The sequence below is a fragment of the Lithobates pipiens genome, unplaced genomic scaffold (assembly GCF_037356315.1).
Source record: "Lithobates pipiens isolate NorthernLeopardFrog02 unplaced genomic scaffold, aLitPip1_a1.2 Scaffold_22, whole genome shotgun sequence".
Lineage (NCBI taxonomy): Eukaryota > Metazoa > Chordata > Amphibia > Anura > Ranidae > Lithobates > Lithobates pipiens.
Genome location: NW_027507784.1, coordinates 42988429 through 43009580, shown reverse-complemented (window position 1 = coordinate 43009580; position 21152 = coordinate 42988429). Strand labels below are relative to the sequence as shown.

Here is a 21152-nt window from a genome sequence, read left to right as displayed (position 1 = left end):
GTGCCGCCATCGCGGGACTCCAGGACAGGTAAGTGTCCTATTGTTAAAAGCCAGCAGCTGCAGTATGTGTAGCTGCTGGCTTTTCATCTCTGAAGCAGTGGGCGGACCTCCGCTTTAAAAATTTAGTGTATTTGTATTGGACCTAATAGACAAGCATTGAATCGGGGGCGTCGCCCTTGGGACACACGAAGGACCAAACAAATTAAACCGCTGCCAAGAATAGAGGAAATGTTAATGAAGACAAAGCCTATCCCAACTGTATTATTAATCAATAATAGAATAATTAAATGATCATAATAGGAGACATGGGAGACAGCATATTGATCCTGGCTGTGGTATGATAATTATGATGTATTGGAGTAGCAATGCTCAGTCAGTCCTCATCCCATTGCTAAGCCCTTCCTCCAAGTTGGCGGATAGTGGTACATTCTGACAGGGGTTCTAATCCTTCCACACTATCCAAATCTCAGATATGTGTCCATGATAGTCTGGACTCAGAAAAGTGGGTTGAATGATGGCGACATCTACTGGTGGTAATGAATTACTGCGAGGGGCAGCATTGAATTGGCAAATAGATCCACAATAAAGCGGACCTTCAGTCATTTTTTCATTTTTCCATCTATTAAATCTTCTGCCCTTGTTGTTGTTGTTGTTTTAACTTTGGATAGTAAAATATATTTTTCTGCCAGGAAATCCCTTATACAGCCCACTTCCTGTTTCTTGTCTGGTCATTAGCCTAGGCTTATGACATCATGCACAGCTCTCTCTCTCACTCTTATGAGAGTTTGCCAGGAAGGGAGGGGGGATGAGTGCCAATGAGAGCTGCAGAGCTGGAGGTGTGTCTGTGTAAATCCAGGAAGTGATTCCGCTGCCCACAGTTAAAATGGCTGCAGCTAGACTCGGTGGAGGGAGATTTCTGCAGCCTATTTGGCAAGTACAGAATCGCAGTCTATATAAAATAATATTCAGTGGTTGGAGAGAAGCTTCAGAATGGCAAAGATGTATTATTACAAATTATGTGAGCAGACTGCAGTTCCTCTTCAAGTCTCCAGATCTGCAATTTATACTGGTCAACAAGTGGCTTATAAATGTTGTGCAGCGCCTTCGTCTCCATTTCTTATTGCCAGTCTTTGCTGTTTCTTGGTATTTTCAGGTCACCCCAGGACTGGGCCTTATAGCTGTTCTGCTGCTGATCTTTTTTGTGAAGGAGCCTCCTAGGGGCGCTGTGGAGCGGAAATCTGAAAGATCCCTCTCCCACACTTCATGGTGGTCCGACATCAAGGAGCTGCTGAAAAAGTGAGTATTGCCTCGTTGCGTTGTTTACCTTGATGTGCATTAAGGAATCCTCTCTCCTTCCAAGACAGAAGCTTGCATTAGAAAGCCAGTATTTTCTGTCTTTATTGTATTAAAGCAAACTTGGGGGCTTAAAAAATAATATACAGGTGCCCAGATGTCGGAGCACAACAAAGTAACTTGATTTGCCAATAGCAGCCAACTTAGACACAAGCTTCAATGATCCTCCCCTCCAACCAACCCCCCCCCCCCCCCCCCCCAACCTTCCTTGTCCCACCATTGGATCTTGAAGCTGTTAGAACAGTGGATGACTACTGTAGAGGCACAGGAGGGGGCTTCTCCCCTCCCTAGCAGAGCATTATGGGGGTTTATAGTTCCAAGCAGCTCTTCAAAGTCAATATTCAGACATTGGAAAGTGGTCTGCTAGAGTATATAAATTATATTTTATGTTTGTTAAGCCCGCTGGTGCAGTTGAAAAAAACACCGCTATTATTAAAGCTTACCTCCGAGCAAAATCTAATTCCAGCCTTGCAGAGGCTCTAACCCATTACTCAGAGTTCAGATGTGTAAAAAAACGTTGGATGGAATTGGACTTTCAAGTGGTTCTGGGTGGACAGTATATGTATGCTGGTTGGGGGGCATTGTGGGGTCACTGTTAGAGACATTGGGGGGGCAACCACTCCCACCCCTGCTGTCTGCCAGTTGGTCCGGCACTTACCCCGGTGGCAGGCAGCGGCTTCGTGTGTCTTCTCTCCATCACGGTGTTTCCTCCCTCTTCCTCCTAGGCGTCCAATAGGATTGCCCGTCCTTTCAGTCAAATGGGTGATGGGCCCCTTGCTCTAATCACGTACGAGAATAGCGAATATTAATTTTCTGCTGTCGCACAACTAGGTGGGCTTGGGGTGCGGTGCTCTGTGCCCCGAGCCTACCCTTTTTTTGAAGCCTATTAGAGCACCCTGGCTCTAATCACGTGCTTCAAACCCCCCAATTGGAATCCATAGTCAGGTGCCCTATGTGTTGAGCAGGGGGTCGGACGCATGGATGGTATGGGGTGGCAATGCCTCTAAAGGCTGAGGGAGCAGTGTGGCAGGTTGGGGGACACTACACAAGTGTGATGACAGGCCTCTGTGGGAGATTGTGGGGGGGGGGCACCAGTTGTCTTCGTTGAGGGAGGCATTGATTTACAGCGCCTCACCATTATGCCTAATGGAAAAATGCCTGTCGCTGTAACACTCCTCTTTCCAGCTCAGGGTGCCCGCTGCTGTGCCTGACAACATGGAGGGCGCACTGCTGGAGGGGAAACTGACTTTGCGACCCACCAGGAGGGAGGTGGAAAGGGTATAACATAATTGATGATGATCAATGGTTTAGAGGACAGAGATCTGATATATGTAACTGAATATGTTCCCCTCCTGCCAACCTCTTTTAATCCTTCACTTGTTTCCCTTTCAGCCGTAGCTTTGTGCTGTCCACGCTCGGATTCACCACCGTGGCATTTGTCACCGGTGCCCTGGCTCTCTGGGGCCCCACCTACCTGATGCGGGCTCGGGCTGTACTGTATGCGGATCAGCAGTGTGACCAACCTATATGTAACTATAAAGACAGGTAAAGACTTCCTCCTTCTAAATCATGTACAGAAGATTTGTAGAACGTATTTCCTTCTTTTTTACTAACACGGCCATCTTTTCATGGTCTTCACAGCTTTCTCTTCGGGGGCATCACAGTGGTGACCGGGCTGTTGGGTGTCGCATCCGGAGTGGAAATCAGTAAACGTTACCGTAAAATAAACCCTCGCGGTGATCCGATAGTCTGTGCCTGCGGTCTTCTTGGCTCCGCCCCTTTCCTGTATCTTTCCCTGGTCTTTGCGGACTCCAGCCTTGTGGCCACCTATGTAAGTAACTCTACAATGTGCAGAAATGATTGCGAGCTTTTTGGCCAGGAAATAGTTGGCCTTCGGGTTCTTATATATATATTATAATGTAATCTCCTATAACGGCAAAGTATTCTCCTTCTAATGCTGCTGACTGTTCTGCTCTTACACTTACTATCCTTGTTTTATTTCTAGCTGTTTCTCTGACTGTTTGTTCCTCTCCCTCCCACAGATATTTATATTCATTGGAGAAACTCTTCTGTCACTGAACTGGGCCATCGTCGCTGATATCTTACTGGTGAGTGATGGTCACACGAGTTTAACTGTTGTCAATGCAACTGGCGCACAGGAAGAGAGGTAGAGCAGAGCGCTGGGGTCTGATTTAGGGGACTTTAAGGATGTTTTGCTCCACAGTGCCTGTAACTAAAGGGGTCAGTGAGGCCCTTTTGCATTTCCATAGCTTGACCACAGTTCTACAAAGTTGAAATGCAGCTGCCCCCTACACCCTCTGCAAGGCTTTTACATGCCTGTCCCTAAATCGGTGAGATTTATCACACTAAGCTGCTAAGCTGTTTGTTAAAATCAGTAATCAAAAGTAAGAACTTTCCAAAGGATTGAATGGTGGGCAGGGAGGGGGGATTTTCTTGTGCATGTCTAGGCCCCGCTCAAAAGACAGGTAAGTTATAAAGCACCGTACAAATGGGCCGAATGCCAGCCGGTTTTCATTCAACCGGTCGTCTTTCGGCGCGTGCGTATGCTGGCCGTGCATGCTGGGAAACCAGCAGCCAATCGGCTCCTGATTAGTGTGCTCAGCCAATGGCTGAGCAGGGAGATTGGTGTGTTGGGGGAGGGCTGTCTACCTGTCAGAACACAACAGCTCAGCGGGGATATCACTGTACTAATGTCGGATCGTTAGTGCAGCTGCTCTGACCGGTTTGAAAAAAAAACAACGAATAGTGTATATTGAATAGGATTGGAGTGCAGCTATTCCACAGTTGTGGTTGGGTTTAGATTAAAGCAGTTGTTAACAAACCATTAAATTTTATGTGAACCTTTGCAAAACTTTTAGACCTTTTTATAATTGTTTGAAGCATAACCCAAGTCTTTCCTTTTTCCTGACCTCCGCTCTTCCTTTTTAGTATGTAGTGATCCCCACAAGGCGTTCCACAGCCGAGGCCTTGCAGATCATGGTATCCCACTTGCTGGGGGATGCCGGGAGCCCCTACCTCATCGGGGTGGTAAGTAGTATCTTTATCGCACTATATTTTCCAAGCGATCATGTGATCGGTCTCATCCACTCATCGGCCTGTCTTTATACTCCCAGATATCTGATGCTGTACAACGCGGTAAGCCAGACTCCTTCCTCCTGAAGTTCCGCAGCCTGGAGTATGCGCTCATGCTGTGCTCGTTCGTAGGGGCAATCGGTGGAGCTTTCTTCCTGGCCACTGCCCTATTCATCGAGAAGGACCGAAAGCGGGCGGAGTTGATTTCTCAAGGTTGGTCTCTAGCTTGTTTGTGTGCTGATTTAAGACCCCCTTTCACATGGGCTGGATTCTGTTTGACTCCGGTTTGCTCAGCGAGGGGATCTGTCCGCTGACTGCCCGCTGAGCGGAATGGAGCAGGCGGATGATAGGTTCATGTCCGCCCCGTTTATGCAGACACAGATAGGTGAAACCTTGTGAGCTGCCACACTAAACCACCAAAAAATAATAATACAATCAGCTGCCCGCACTTCCTCAAACTGTGAGATTTTATTGACGTATAACACTCACATTTTCACCATGAAAATCGGTTGCAAATGGCGTGTGCGTGTTATACGCCAATACTTCAGTTTTAGCTGCCTCGGAGGGGACAGGTAGGGGGGGTGGGAAGAGCGCCGTTAGATTACATATAGTGAGAATCTCCTGTTTACTTGGAGGCCTCTATAATAGGAAGTCCCGTCTCCTGGGCCGCCATTGGACCACTCTTCTGTCTATAATAAGAGATTCTCGCTGTATGTAATCTGTCGGCGCTCATCCCGCCCCCCTCCTTGTCCCCTCTAGGCTGCAGATGGGTATCAACCAGGCTGCACTGATGGCAATGGTGAGGCTGCATTGATGTGAACTGATGAGGCTGCATTGATGGCACTTGTGAGGCTGCAGATGGGCACTGACCCAAAGTTTTTTTTTTTTTTTTTTTTTTTTTTTTTTCCTGAAACTTCTCTTGTAAAATGAATGTGCGTGTTATACGCCGATAAATACGGTAAATCAAAAGTGCTCGTGCTCCGTGATATTGCACTCAGTCTTCAATGGGGCTAATAAAACGAAACGACAATAGTCCATATAAAAAATAAAATGCTCGTGCTCTGCGAATATCAATTTAATCCTTGATGAAGTATTTTAACCAAACAGCTGAAGTCCATATTAACATCAATCATGTGATAATGGTATCTTCATGTGGTGAACACACATAACCCCCACCGAGTGTTCCTTCACCTTAGGGGCTTAAATAATAAGCCCATAATAGATATCAGTAGTCTGCAGAGATCCTCCTTTGCTTCCTTTATCCCAGGGATATGCAATTAGCGGACCTCCAGCTGTTGAACTACAAATCCCATAAGGCATAGCAAGACTCTGACAGCCACAAGCATGAAACCCAGAGGCAGAGGCATGATGGGACTTGTAGTTTTGCAACAGCTGGAGGTCCACTAATTGCAGATCCCTGCTTTATCCTATGCAGGTTTGTGGAACACTTCTATGGAACACAGGACACCTGCCCTTTCCAATAATAATCCAGCTCAGATGTCTCTATTTTCTCCTGATATGTTCAGAAAAATCTCCTCGTACATCACATGCGGGGAAATGACAGAGGCGTGCAATAGCATGATACCATTTAAAAAAATGTAATTGCACATAAAACTCCACATATATACAACTCTCATTTCAAATGCATAAAAATGCCTTTTATAGTGCCGAGGGGCGATAGAGTCACCTGTGGTCCAGCTCTGCAGCCCCGGTTTTCACGGCGTTCCCCCTGTCCTATGTCGGCTCTCCTGCGCTTCCTGGTGCCTCTCTCGTCAGCCGATCAAGCTCCTCAGAGGAAAGTAATACCTTGGATTATGAGCATAATTCCTTCCAGAAGCATGCTTGTAATCCAAAGCACTCGTATATCAAAGTGAGTTTCCCAATAAGAAGTAATGGAAACTCATTCCACTACCACTGCTGATGTCTGCAGTACTGTATGTGGCCAGAGGTGCAGGGGGCGCTGGTGGCGCTCAGACACACTCGGAAACTGTTGACACTTTCAGGGAGCGTATACGAGTTCTCCAGTGCCCCGGGGCTTCTGGCCACATACTGTAATACATACACCAGCAGCTTGAGCCCTGCTCATCTTGCAAAACAATGCTTGAAAATTAAGTCAGGATTTTTTTTTTTCAAATATAGCTAGTCTTGCGAACTGCTTGCAAACTGAGGTATCAAGGTGTGTGTGTGTGTGTGTGTGTGTATATGTGTGTATATATATATATATGTGTGTGTATATATATATATATATATATATATATATATATATATATATATATATATATATATATATATATATATATATATATATATATATATATATATATATATATATATATATATATATATATATTGGGCGGCACAGTGGTGTAGTGGTTAGCACTTTCACCTAGCAGTAAGAAGGGGTCGCTGGTTCGAATCCCAACCACGACACTACCTGCCTGGAGTTTACATGTTCTCCTTGTGCTTGCGTGGGTTTCCTCTGGGTACTCCAGTTTAATCCCACACTCCAAAGACATGCTGGTAGGTTAATTGGCTCATGTCTAAATTGTCCCTAATATGTATGAATGTGAGTTAGGGACCTTAGATTGTAAGCTCCTTGAGGGTAGGGACTGATGTGAATGTACAATGTATATGTAAAGCGCTGTGTAAATTGACGGCGCTATATAAGTACCTGAAATAAATAATAATAATTATAGTGTGTACTAGGCTTGGCTCTCTGAATATGATTCCCCAGGAGGGAGCTGTAGTCCTCTGGCAAACTGTTCTTGCTGCTACATGGACCAGGCTGACAATCGCTCCTTGTGTTTTCTCACAGGCCTCGAAACAGAAGATGACAGCCCTGAAGACAGAATTGTGGTCCCAAAACGAGGACGCTCCACCAAGGTTCCAGTGTCCAGTGTTCTCATATAAACTGCTCTGGGCTTTGAAGCCCTCAGGATCGGTCCAAGGTGGAGCTATGAACATGCAGAGCTTTGTTGTCTTCCACCGACCAGAAGAAGATCCCCCCCATAGTGGGGACAACCTGTGTCTTCTCTGCCTGCTCACTCAGATGGCTCACATTTTGTGGACGGTTTTTGACCAAACAGTCAGAAGAATGTGAAATTGTACATGACTTGAAAGGTGGCCAAGCCTCCATCTTTGTGACTTTTTACCATCTTCACCTTCCAGGAATTCGGTTTTTCCAAATTATTTATTTTGACTTATTTTTTCTTTAGGCAATACAATACAAATGGGATATGTTATTCATATTTTATAATTCATAGTTTTTAGTTTTTTTTAATTCTTAACAGACCGGCATTTTTGCACAGTAATTCCTTGTAATATTAAAAGGTCACTGGAGGGTGCAGGTCCTTGAAGGCCATGCAAACACTGCAGCAAATGGCATCAAGGACATGTGAAATGGGACAGAGTTTTGTTTTTCAACGTGTTTTTATATATGTGATAGACTGCAAGCCATAGGTAAGTTATTGCATATAATGGTGTACCGGCATGTCAGCACTCCACTTGATTCTCCCACTTAAAAAAGGACAGAGACCTCATTCACAAACAATAGTGTAAAGTAGAACTAAAGGTAGAGCTTGTAGTAGTCGGATGGAGAGATTAGATCCCCTGCCAGGTTTTTATTGCTATCTGTGTCCCCATTGGGAAGATTCACCCTCTATTTGTCCTGTTTTACCTATATCATTAAAAGTAAAAATAAAAAATCCCAAATTTTTCCAATGGGGACACTAGATCTGGAGACAGTCAGGGATACCTTTTACTTTCCAGGGATTTCCTCCCACTTCCTGTTTTGTTTATGGGACAGGAAGTGAAAGGGGAGCTCACCAATGGAACACAGGTTTTGTTCTGTCATCTAACAGGGGTTATACCCCTCCATTACTTTATTGAAAATGGAAAAATAAAAAAAAGCTTTGCTTCTAGCTCCGCTTTAGGCCCCATTTACACCTGAGCAACGTTGCCTCATCGCCTATATTTGTAAAAATTTTTGGTGCGACACAGTTTATTTTGAATGGACCACCCTCCGCTTCAGAAGAGACACTCAGGTACCAAATCTTGGCACTGGATCATCAAATGTTGTCCAAAACTTTTTACTGTAGAATGATCACATCACAAAGGTACAAGTGCAACATTTCAGAGCTGCTCAGGACCCCTCTGTCACACGTGATAAAAGATGGCACTGTGTTTGGGGATGCCATTAAGAAATAATAGCACTGCAAGCGCATTGCACTTTTTTGTTGCGGTTCCAGAATCGCAGGAAGAATCCCACAATTCTGCCCGTGATTCTATTACGCTCAGGTGTGAATGGGGCCATAAAGCCACATATCAAGTGTAATTTTTGCTTCTAAGGGAAAACCAACCATGGAACATGAACAACAAAATGGAAAGCAAGACAGACCCAGCACTAGTTCCTCAGGGGAGGGGCTTACTTGCTAAAGGCAGCTGTAGACTATATTGGTGCTTGCTGGTCATTGCAAAGTGAAAACCTGACTAGGAGCTCATTGATTTATAGCCAGCATCAGTGCATGGGGAGAGGGGAAAGTATCTACGAGGTTACACAACAGAGGCCGAAGTCATAAAAAGAGGTGGAAACCACATGCTAATGTCAAGGGGGTACCAACACTGGGATATGGAAGTTAATGGGTTGGTTGACCTTTCCAGAAAAAAATGGAAAGATGGACTAACAGCCCTCCCTTCCACCCCACAGTCCTGCTGTACTTGCCTCCATGGGTGGTAAAGCAATACTTTTACACTTAAAGGGGGTGTAAAGGTAAATGTTTTTTCACCTTAATGCATTCTATGCATTAAGGTGAACCCCCCCCCGTTTTACTTACCTCACCCCTCGTAAGTCCCGCACTCGTCCCCTGACGTCCTTTCCACCATTCAGCCTGGCCGCTGATTGGCTGGAGTGGATGGACGGAAAGCAGCGCATCCATTGGCTCGCGCTGCTGTCAATCACATCCACTGATGCGGAGTGCCGGGGGGCGGGGCCGTGTGATACAGCGATACAGCGAGTGGCTATAGCCGCCGGCTGTATCACGGGAGCGCACCCGCAGATGCTTCTCACCATGCGAGGGACCTCGCATGAACGTGAGAAGCACCTGCGGGACGAAGCCGAGATAGCCGCCAAGGGACCCCAGAAGAGCAGGTTCGGGGGCCACTCTGTGTAAAACGAGCTGCACAGTGGAGGTAAGTATAACATGTTTGTTATTTAAAAAAAAAACAATCCCTTTAACTCAATCCCACTGTTTTTGCCTTACCTCCATGGGTGGTGAACTGCCAGTGCTGACACAGCCTGGGCGGCAGTCCAGGCATTTGAAATCCCCTGCTCTTCTCTCTGCAGGGCTTCCAGGACAGATCAGGGCGATTCTGATTGGACAGCACCAGCATAGAGCATCACCCTGATCCATCCCGGAAGCCCTGCAGAGAGAAGAGCAGGGGATTCAAATCCTCAGACACGAGCTGCGTGGGCACGGACAGCTCAGCACCCATGGAGGGGTAAGGTAAGTACAGTGGGAACCGGAGATGAGAGTGAGGAGGGTGTACAATGTTGGTTCACCTTTTGATTCCTCTGAAAAGGTGAACTAACCCTTTTAAGTGGCCCCAGCATTATCTACTCAGGGGAGGAACTTGCTTTTTGAGGAGTATCTGTAGATCTCTTATTGGTGCCTACTGAGTTCTTGAAGACAAACAATGAAACCTGACAAGCAATCTCATCCATTTTTAACCAGCATTGAAAGCGCTTAACACGTTTTTTTAGCACTCAGTCTTACCAGGTATTAATGATGTTCATTGCCAAATCTGCCTCTAAAATCCCAATAATAATAAAATAAAAATAGAGGTGTGTATTGCCTGTGTGCCAATAGGAGAAACTGTCCGTCGCTGTCAAGGTACATTGGCATCTCCATTGTCTCAGTGTACCAGCACTGGGTGGAAGGGAGGGAGACAAAAGAATAGATACGGAACATTGAGAGCAAACGGACATCAGAGGACTGTTTTATATGTATTATTATTTCCTTTGTGCATGGACTGCTGACTATAAATGAATGAGCTGCTGGCCTCTTCTCTTTGGTGGGTGGGGATAGATGGTGGGCAGTTATCAGGTTCCCACTCTTGTCCCAGCGGAGGTACAATTAAATTCTTATTGGTTAAAAAGGGAATTGTTTTGAGCGATTGTCTTTCACAGTGTTCTGCAGCACAAATCATTTCAATCTGAGGGCAGCCGATTGATTGAATTACCACAAGGGTGTTGTTTTTTTTTCTTCCTTTAAAGCCGACATTTAATTTGCTTCTATTTTGTTTTTTCCCCTCCCCCCATGAACTTGCTAATGACATTTTTAATAAATAAAATCTTTCAGTTTTCATTACATACTGTAGTTTGAACTCATTGATGTTATTGCTGGGTCCTTGTGCTTCTCTGTGCAAGGCAACTAGATCACGGCTGGTGGGAGGGGCAGGCAGAGTGCTGTACATGGCTCCTGGAAAAACACCACAGCACCCGGCATCAGTACTCATCTCATGAATCTTGTTATAAGAAAGAAAAAAAAAATACCTATACTAACATTCTTATTTTGTGAGCTTTCACCCTGGGGTCCTATTATAAAAATCACTGGTAACCACAGCGGCCGGATTCCGCTCCATGCAAGCCAGTGGTTGGAGAATACGGAGGCTTGTTTCACTTAACATGCTGGTTCCCTGGCTGTCAGGTATCCCTGATAGCTTCAATAAAAGAGTGTCAGATTAAAACTGGGGTCTCCAAACTGCAGCCCGGGGGTCAAATGTTTCCCTTTGCTTGCCTTTATCCGGCTCTCTTAGCACTATTCCTTCCACTGACCCCAAAGACATGGCAATATTCCTTTCACTGACACCAGAGATGGGGAACGAATTCTCCCACTGACACCAATTATGGTGCACCATTACTCCCACTAATAAAAAAGATTGGGAGCTAATTCTCTCATTGACACTAATTATGGGTCACTGTTCCTTTCTCTGACACCAGTGATTGGGAACTAATTCTCTCACTGACACCAAGGATGGGGCACTATCCCTTCCACTAACACCAAAGACCGGGCACGATTCCTCTCACTGACACCAATGATTGGGGATTATTTTTCCCACTAATACAAATGATGCGATTTTTCCCAAATCGCCTTTCAGGACTAGTGATGGACGAACGTTTCGCCCGGCGGTCGTTTCGCGGCGAATTTCCGACTTTCGCCGTCCGCGGGTTCGAACGCCTTTTTCCGTCGTTCGCCCCGGCGGACTTACGTGTTTAATGTATACAAGAACTTTAACCTTTCGTGACACGTTTATCATGTGTTACAGGACAACCAATTGAGACATGACAGCTCATGGACACTTGGACATTCCCCCTAACCTATAAATACACCCGATCCGGTGGCCATTTTACATTCTTTCTTCTGTCACTGTAGGGAAAGGATCCTGTGTGGAGTAGGGACAGAGAAAACGCTAGCTATTTGGTACACAAAAGTTCTTTTCAGGACTGGTATAGGTGTTAGGTCAGCAGCCTGAGTTTCTTTTGTCAGTTTAGATAAAGGGACAGAGCGCTGTATGCTGCTATTTTAGGGACAGCTCAGCCAGATTAGTCTTTCTTCATCATCATCATCATCATCATCATTAGCTGTTACTATCAGGTCCACAAAAGAGCTGTTCCAGCTAATCGTTCCAGCCTACTCTTTTTTGCCAATTTGTATAGGGACAGGCAGGAAGCAGTGTGTCAGGCAGTGAGGATAATTTTAAAGAGTTGCTGTTACTATTAGTTCCACAAAGGTTCTTTTCAGGACTGGTATCAGTGGTACGGTAATAGGCTTGTACACGTATAATATTCTTTCTTCCAAATATAGAAAGAATATTATACTTGACTGCTGCCCTTCTGCTGCAGTCTGCTAATCATTCACAACTCACTTGTTCCACAAAGCTCTTTATCAGGACTGGTAACTTGGTCTGTCTAGGGTGCTACGGTACATAGGCTTGGGTGCGGTACAGTCTGCTGTTCTGTAAGGACCGCTATCGGTCCACAATACATAGGGTTGCCGTGCACTACTGCTGACCGCTGCCCTATACTGCAGCAGTCCTTCAGCGGTATAGGGACTGACGCACAGTCTGCTAAACACTAATACACAACCTGCTTGGTCCACAAAAGTTCTTATAAGGACTGGTAACTTGGTATAGGGTGCTACGGTACATAGGCCTGAGTGCGTTACAGTCTGCTGTTCTGTAAGGACCGCTATCGGTCCACAATACATAGGGTTGACGTGCACTACTGCTGACCGCTGCCCTATACTGCAGCAGTCCTTCAGCGGTATAGGGACTGACGCACAGTCTGCTAAACACTAACACACAACCTGCTTGGTCCACAAAAGTTCTTATAAGGACTGGTAACTTGGTATAGGGTGCTACGGTACATAGGCCTGAGTGCAGTACAGTCTGCTGTTCTGTAAGGACTGCTATCGGTCCACAATACATAGGGTTGCCGTGCACTACTGCTGACCGCTGCCCTATACTGCAGCAGTCCTTCAGCGGTATAGGGACTGACGCACAGTCTGCTAAACACTAATACACAACCTGCTTGGTCCACAAAAGTTCTTATAAGGACTGGTAACTTGGTATAGGGTGCTACGGTACATAGGCCTGAGTGCAGTACAGTCTGCTGTTCTGTAAGGACCGCTATCGGTCCACAATACATAGGGTTGCCGTGCACTACTGCTGACCGCTGCCCTATACTGCAGCAGTCCTTCATTGGTATAGGGACTGACGTACAGTCTGCTAATCACTAACACACAACCTGCTTGGTCCACAAAAGTTCTTATAAGGACTGGTAACTTGGTATAGGGTGCTACGGTACATAGGCCTGAGTGCAGTACAGTCTGCTGTTCTGTAAGGACCGCTATCGGTCCACAATACATAGGGTTGCCGTGCACTACTGCTGACCGCTGCCCTATACTGCAGCAGTCCTTCATTGGTATAGGGACTGACGTACAGTCTGCTAATCACTAACACACAACCTGCTTGGTCCACAAAAGTTCTTATAAGGACTGGTAACTTGGTATAGGGTGCTACGGTACATAGGCCTGAGTGCGTTACAGTCTGCTGTTCTGTAAGGACCGCTATCGGTCCACAATACATAGGGTTGCCGTGCACTACTGCTGACCGCTGCCCTATACTGCAGCAGTCCTTCAGCGGTATAGGGACTGACGCACAGTCTGCTAAACACTAACACACAACCTGCTTGGTCCACAAAAGTTTTTATAAGGACTGGTAACTTGGTATAGGGTGCTACGGTACATAGGCCTGAGTGCAGTACAGTCTGCTGTTCTGTAAGGACCGCTATCGGTCCACAATACATAGGGTTGCCGTGCACTACTGCTGACCGCTGCCCTATACTGCAGCAGTCCTTCATTGGTATAGGGACTGACGTACAGTCTGCTAATCACTAACACACAACCTGCTTGGTCCACAAAAGTTCTTATAAGGACTGGTAACTTGGTATAGGGTGCTACGGTACATAGGCCTGAGTGCGTTACAGTCTGCTGTTCTGTAAGGACCGCTATCGGTCCACAATACATAGGGTTGCCGTGCACTACTGCTGACCGCTGCCCTATACTGCAGCAGTCCTTCAGCGGTATAGGGACTGACGCACAGTCTGCTAAACACTAACACACAACCTGCTTGGTCCACAAAAGTTTTTATAAGGACTGGTAACTTGGTATAGGGTGCTACGGTACATAGGCCTGAGTGCAGTACAGTCTGCTGTTCTGTAAGGACCGCTATCGGTCCACAATACATAGGGTTGACGTGCACTACTGCTGACCGCTGCCCTATACTGCAGCAGTCCTTCAGCGGTATAGGGACTAAGAGTTTTGTCACAGGGTGATTTAAAAAATGACAGGCAGAGGAAGAGGCAGGCCCTTCCGCAGGGGTGGTAGGGGTAGGGCAGGAGCAACAGCCTTGAGCCAAAGTGGGAAGTTGCAGAAGGTGCGTTCAATTACTTTAAAGGACGCACCAGACTTGGTTGAGTGGCTCACTCAGCCTTATTCTTCTGCACCCTCCTCATCCTCTCGATCTGCACCCTCTTCTTCACTCTCTGCTATGTGCACCCCCAAAGACACTACCACCAACAACACCACCACCACCACATACCTTCCGCTTGAGTGCAAATGGGGGCCTTCATGCTCCAGTGTTTTAATAGGGACCCCCGTATAAAAAGCATGAGGGTCAAGGACCAGTACTGGGTGGCAACGTACTTAGATCCCCGGTACAAACACAAAATGGCGGAAATGTTACCGCCGTCGCAGAGGGCTGTCAGAATGCAGCACTTCCAGGCCTTGCTTCGAGAAATGCTGCATTCTGCTTTTGCGTGCGCTGGCAGAGGAGCAATTCCCACTCCCAGAGAAGGATTTGCGGGTACCAATCCAACAGCGCCTGCAAGAAGAGGCCGGTTTGAAGATGTGTTGGTGACTTCGGATATGAGGTCATTCTTTCAGCCGACCCATCGACAGGTGTCATCCGGATCCAGCATCAGGGAACGCCTAGACCGTCAGGTGTCCGACTACATTGGGTTAACGGCCGATGTGGACGCTCTGAGGAGTGATGAACCCCTAGACTACTGGGTGGGCAGGCTTGACCTCTGGCCAGAGCTTGCCCAATTTGCAATCGAACTGTTGGCTTGCCCCTCATCCAGTGTCCTGTCCGAAAGGACGTTCAGCGCAGCAGGGGGGATTGTGACCGATAAGCGTACTCGCCTAGCTCACGACAGTGTTAACTACCTCACATTTCTAAAAATGAATGAGGCATGGATCTCGGAGGAATTCAACACATGTGATCAGTAGACCATGTATATGTCTATAAACAATTTTTGGAATCAAGCACACAGACCTTCTTAATTCATTTGGCTCACTTCCCTGACCCAAAAAAGCACACCGTACTATATGCCCCTACCCTCCTCTTTGAAGAGGTTGAGCGGTGTCATATTTCTACTGGGGCTGCTTATTATGAGGGGTTCCCACCATCCCTGTGCTGTGCTGACTTCCTCCTGGGTGTTCTTATTATGAGGGGCTCCCACCATCCCTGTGCTGTGCTGACTTCCTCCTGGGGGTTCTTATTATGAGGGGATCACACCATCCCTGTGCTGTGCTGACTTCCTCCTGGGGCTGCTTACGGTGCTGCTGTCAGCGCTGTATGTCACGGAGCTGCTGTCAGCGCTGTATGTCACGGAGCTGCTGTCAGCGCTGTATGTCACGGAGCTGCTGTCAGCGCTGTATGTCACGGAGCTGCTGTCAGCGCTGTATGTCACGGAGCTGCTGTCAGCGCTGTATGTCACGGAGCTGCTGTCAGCGCTGTATGTCACGGAGCTGCTGTCAGCGCTGTATGTCACGGTGCTGCTGTCAGCGCTGTATGTCACGGAGCTGCTGTCAGCGCTGTATGTCACGGAGCTGCTGTCAGTGCTGTATGTCACGGAGCTGCTGTCAGCGCTGTATGTCACGGAGCTGCTGTCAGCGCTGTATGTCACGGAGCTGCTGTCAGCGCTGTATGTCACGGTGCTGCTGTCAGCGCTGTATGTCACGGAGCTGCTGTCAGCGCTGTATGTCACGGAGCTGCTGTCAGCGCTGTATGTCACGGAGCTGCTGTCAGCGCTGTATGTCACGGAGCTGCTGTCAGCGCTGTATGTCACGGAGCTGCTGTCAGCGCTGTATGTCACGGTGCTGCTGTCAGCGCTGTATGTCACGGAGCTGCTGTCAGCGCTGTATGTCACGGAGCTGCTGTCAGCGCTGTATGTCACGGAGCTGCTGTCAGCGCTGTATGTCACGGAGCTGCTGTCAGCGCTGTATGTCACGGAGCTGCTGTCAGCGCTGTATGTCACGGAGCTGCTGTCAGCGCTGTATGTCACGGAGCTGCTGTCAGCGCTGTATGTCACGGAGCTGCTGTCAGCGCTGTATGTCACGGAGCTGCTGTCAGCGCTGTATGTCACGGAGCTGCTGTCAGCGCTGTATGTCACGGTGCTGCTGTCAGCGCTGTATGTCACGGAGCTGCTGTCAGCGCTGTATGTCACGGAGCTGCTGTCAGTGCTGTATGTCACGGAGCTGCTGTCAGCGCTGTATGTCACGGAGCTGCTGTCAGCGCTGTATGTCACGGAGCTGCTGTCAGCGCTGTATGTCACGGTGCTGCTGTCAGCGCTGTATGTCACGGAGCTGCTGTCAGCGCTGTATGTCACGGAGCTGCTGTCAGTGCTGTATGTCACGGAGCTGCTGTCAGCGCTGTATGTCACGGAGCTGCTGTCAGCGCTGTATGTCACGGAGCTGCTGTCAGCGCTGTATGTCACGGTGCTGCTGTCAGCGCTGTATGTCACGGAGCTGCTGTCAGCGCTGTATGTCACGGAGCTGCTGTCAGCGCTGTATGTCACGGAGCTGCTGTCAGCGCTGTATGTCACGGAGCTGCTGTCAGCGCTGTATGTCACGGAGCTGCTGTCAGCGCTGTATGTCACGGTGCTGATGTCAGTGCTCTGTATTACGGTGCTGCTGTCAGTGCTCTGTATCTCCTGCACCCTCTTGTTTGCCTACCCTGGTCCCTGACCTTCCCTCTCCTCCATTGCCTTCATTAGCTCCATAGTCCTGAATTGTCAGAACAATTTCCCAAATAAAAAAAAAATGCTTGTAGTTATCGATCCCAAATTCACCTCATACATGTATTATGCTATTGTCCAGGTGGTGGGACTACGTGCTACCCCCTAATAATTACCCCGTGGCCGCAAATTCGACCTAAAGGTTTGCGAAATTCGCCTCCCATTGAAGTCAATGGAGCCCGCGGCGAACGGTCGTTTTCGCGAACGTTTGTGTCCGTTCGCGTTTCGCGTTCGCGAAACGTCCCGTCGGAAGTTCGTCCATCACTATTCAGGACTGCGCCTGGAGAGAACGCAGCTCCGCCTACTTTCCAAGGAAACACTTGCATCCTTTAAGATCCCTCCTCTTCCACTCTTTCACCATGCCTTCAGTTATTGTGTTTCCTCTGCCATAATGGAAGCGCTGCAGGGAACTAGTTAGGGGGACTGCGCTCTCCAGCTGGAGAAAGGATAGGCTTGCCTCTATGGCTACTGTTTTCTGTGTGTGAACATCCCAGCACCCCCCCCCCCCCTTTAGTGTGGTGGGGGGTGTTCCCTACCTTCCGACCATTTCAGCTCTCCCAGTCTTCACATGTTGGCCCTGGGTCCCAGCCGGTGAGTGGCGGTTCCAGTAGGCGGGACTTCCGGCAAGGTGATGGTGGCAGTGGTTCTGGGTCGCGGAAGGTCTGTGCTTCCGTTTTCGATCCCAGGAGCGTGGGGACACTGGGACACTTCATTTAAAGAACAGGCGGTTCTTCAGCACTCCGCTGTGCACTCTTCAAGATGGAGGAGATGTCACCAGTGTAGGCGGGATGCAAGCATTGGCCAGGCCCAGTTAAGAGGGTTACAGTGGTGCCCCTATCGTCTCCATTTGAGCTTTTCTTGTTTGGTTTATGTTGCCCTTCCCAAGGTGGGGGGGAGCCTGCTACTGTAAGAGTTTGGGTAACTGCTCTCAGGCCTTACAGTCTGGGCAGGGGCTCTGTCTAGGGGGTTGTTGGTTCATTGCACTCTTGGGGGTTTCTCTTGTTCCTCCAGGGTGGTGGTGGTATGTCTCACATAGGGGTATATAGTCTCCCTTTATTTAGGTGACTAGTTTGGTCTTGTTTTTTTGTGCTTACTTTTGAACCAAAAGTTTGAACACACCTAATGGTGGACTTTTTAGACACATACCCTGAGTATCAAGTATGTAAAGTACAAAAGATTTTTTTATTGAAATAATGTTAAAAGAAAAACATAAAACAAGGAATGCATAAATACACTCATCTGTATACACACTCATTAATTAGACTACCCTACGCGTTTTGGAGAAACTGAATCTCCTTCTTCAAAGATAGAATATATATTAGAAAAGATTAATTAAGCATACATGCATTTTATTTATATGTGTGTGTGTGTGTGTGTGTGTATATATATATATATATTACCAGTAATTGTAATGAAGGTATATATAATGCATGTACGCTTAATCTTTTCTAATATATATTTTATCTTTTTCTAATAGACCTTCTTTATACGTATACATACCCCTGAAGAAGGAGATTCAGTCTCTCCTAAAGGCGTAGGGTAGTCTAATTAATGAGTATGTATAGAGTGTAGATCATGAGTGTATTTATGCATTCCTTCTTTGTTTTTCTTTTAACGTTATTTCAATAAAAAAAACTTTTGTCCTTTACATACTTGATACTCAGTGGATGGGCCTAAAAAGTCCACCATTAGGGGTGTTCTAACTTTTAATTCACAATTTTGGATGTGGCACACAAAATAGTAAAATTATTGCCTTCCACTCATATTTTGTGTTTACTTTTAGGTCTAAGCCTCAGTTAAATCGAAAGGTCTTCCCTCAGTCCGAAGGAAATGCTCTTCCTGCAAAAATCCCCTCAGAGACTCCTGGCCAAAGTCTCTGTACAGAACCTGCACTGCAGACCTTGTTAAAGAGGTTTCTTCACAACAATGTAAAGTTCTGTTTTCTTCAGTAAAAGTGCTAACGGACATCTTTAAGTTCAGTCCACTCCCTGTTAGTCAAAAATCCAGCAACCCGTCCACCTCAAAGTCGGGGGAGGTTAATGACTGAGAGCAAGAGGGGGCAAGTACCCTACTTTCCCTCAAGGATTTAGATGAGGAAGAAGAAGATGTCAGTGGAACATCCAGATACAAATTATGGTTGAGGGAAGTAGATGATCTGCTTAAAGCAATCTATACGACCTTCAAAATACAAGAGGAGAAGGTTCAACTCTTCATGCATGACAGAATGTATTAAGGCCTGGATTATTCCAAACACAGGATATTCCCAGTCTACAGGGTTCTTTCTGAAGCGGTTAAAGAATGGAGAGAATCTTTAATACCCTTTAGAGAAGGATCCCTTTCGAAGAGAATGAGACTCAGGTGTGGAACAAAAAGCCCAGGGTGGACGCGGCTTTCTCAAGTTTCACGTTGCACAGATCTGGGTTCGAGGATATGGGCATATTAAAAGATGCAATGGACAAGAGGGCAGATTCCCTTCTTAAAGTGTGGGATTCCACCTCGTCTAGCCTCAAGCCCACTATGGCATCCACGGAGGTTGCCAGAAATGTAAAATGCTGGTTGGAGCAGCTAAAAGAGCATGTGAAGTCCGGAACATCTAGGAAAGACTTAATAGAGTCCTTCCCACTCCTGTTAAAGGCAGTAAAGTATATTAAGGATGCTTCTTCAGAATGTCTGCAAGATCCTCTGCGTTGGTAAACTCGGCCAGACGTGCCATCTGGCTTAAGACGTGGTCGGGCAATTCGGCTTTCCAGATAAAGTTGTGCCGTTTTTGGGTGCCTTACTTTTTGGCCCAGATCTGGAGTCCGTGTTGGATAGAACTGCTGATAGAAAGTCTTCCCCTCTAAGAAAACATGGTGTGCTGTTCCACAGTCCCAGAGAGTTAGGGAGCAGGACCAGAAGAACAAGTTGGCCCTTCCAGAGGGGCAGGGATAGAGGTGGGGTATTTTTCAGACCCCCCCCGGACCAGTCTACCAAAAGCAAATTACAGCCTCCTCCCAGTGGGAGGAGAGTTATTGTCTTCAATGGGAGAAAACAACTTTGAGCCTGTTCGTCAAAAACATGGTCACCCATGGTTACAGCCTGGGGTTCTCAAAAACCACTCCAAGCAGATATTGCGTCACCAGTCATCCAAGGGATAAAGAAAAAGCTTCCGCAATGACGACCCTTATACAGGATCTGATACAGCAGAAAGTCATAGTCCAAGTCCCCAGGGATCAGGAAGAACGGGGGTTCTACTCTCACATCTTTTTAGTGAGGAAGCCCTCTGGAAAATATCGGCTGAACCTAAAGATTTTGAACAAATCAATACAGTACAAGCACTTTTGGATGGACACACTTCATTCGGGAACAAAACTTCTGTCCCCAGGGGGTGCTTCATGGCGTCTTTTTAGATTTGAGGGATGCTTATCTACATGTCCTAATAGCCCAGTCTTTTCAGAAATGTTTCCGGCTCGCTGTCAACTTGGGAAAATCAGTGTGGCATCTTCAGTTCAGGGCACTACCCTTTGGGCGGTCATCCTCCCCCAGAGTATTAACCAAAATTGATGGCAGAAGCACTGAAACTGCTGAGGCTGAGGATATCTATCATCCCTTACCTGGACAACATGTTACTCTTTGCAGACTCCAGGGATCAGGTACTATCAAACCGCCGGACCCAGTTCCTATCGAGAAATCCGTTCGTCTGTATGCTAGTCCGACAGACAAAAACCGACGCTAGAGCAGCTATTGGCTACTGGCTATGAACTTCCTTATTCTAGTCCGGTCGTACGTCATCGCATTCGAATCCATCAGACTTTGGTGTGATTGTGTGTGGCCAAGTCCGTTCGTCTGGAAAGTCCGTCGGAACTTCGACAAAAGTCCGTCGGGAAGACTTTTGGGCCTAGTCTGCCAGAAAGTCCAGTCGCGTGTACGCGGCATAAGGCTGGGTTCACACTGTCAGACATCACATGTCATTCACACTGCACTGCTGTGCGGATCACATGCAATGTCTGTGTGGTGCAAATCCAGCCATACAGTTTGTATGGCTGAATTTGCATCGCATTTGCACCAAAATAGAGCAGGACCCTTTTTT

General features: G+C 47.1%; 1 protein-coding gene across 1 annotated transcript in view; it reads left to right on the top strand.

Moving 5' to 3' along the window:
• The window catches only part of SPNS1 (SPNS lysolipid transporter 1, lysophospholipid), a 33075-nt gene extending 22264 nt beyond the window's left edge, over nt 1–10811 (top strand). Inside the window, exons 7-13 of the mRNA XM_077447501.1 lie at nt 1154–1296; nt 2746–2898; nt 2995–3184; nt 3396–3461; nt 4303–4401; nt 4488–4659; nt 7262–10811. Of these exons, the coding sequence (XP_077303627.1) occupies nt 1154–1296; nt 2746–2898; nt 2995–3184; nt 3396–3461; nt 4303–4401; nt 4488–4659; nt 7262–7356 (918 nt within the window). The 3' untranslated portion in view covers nt 7357–10811. The remainder of the gene's footprint in view (nt 1–1153; nt 1297–2745; nt 2899–2994; nt 3185–3395; nt 3462–4302; nt 4402–4487; nt 4660–7261) is intronic.
• Nucleotides 10812–21152: the final 10341 nt, after the last annotated feature.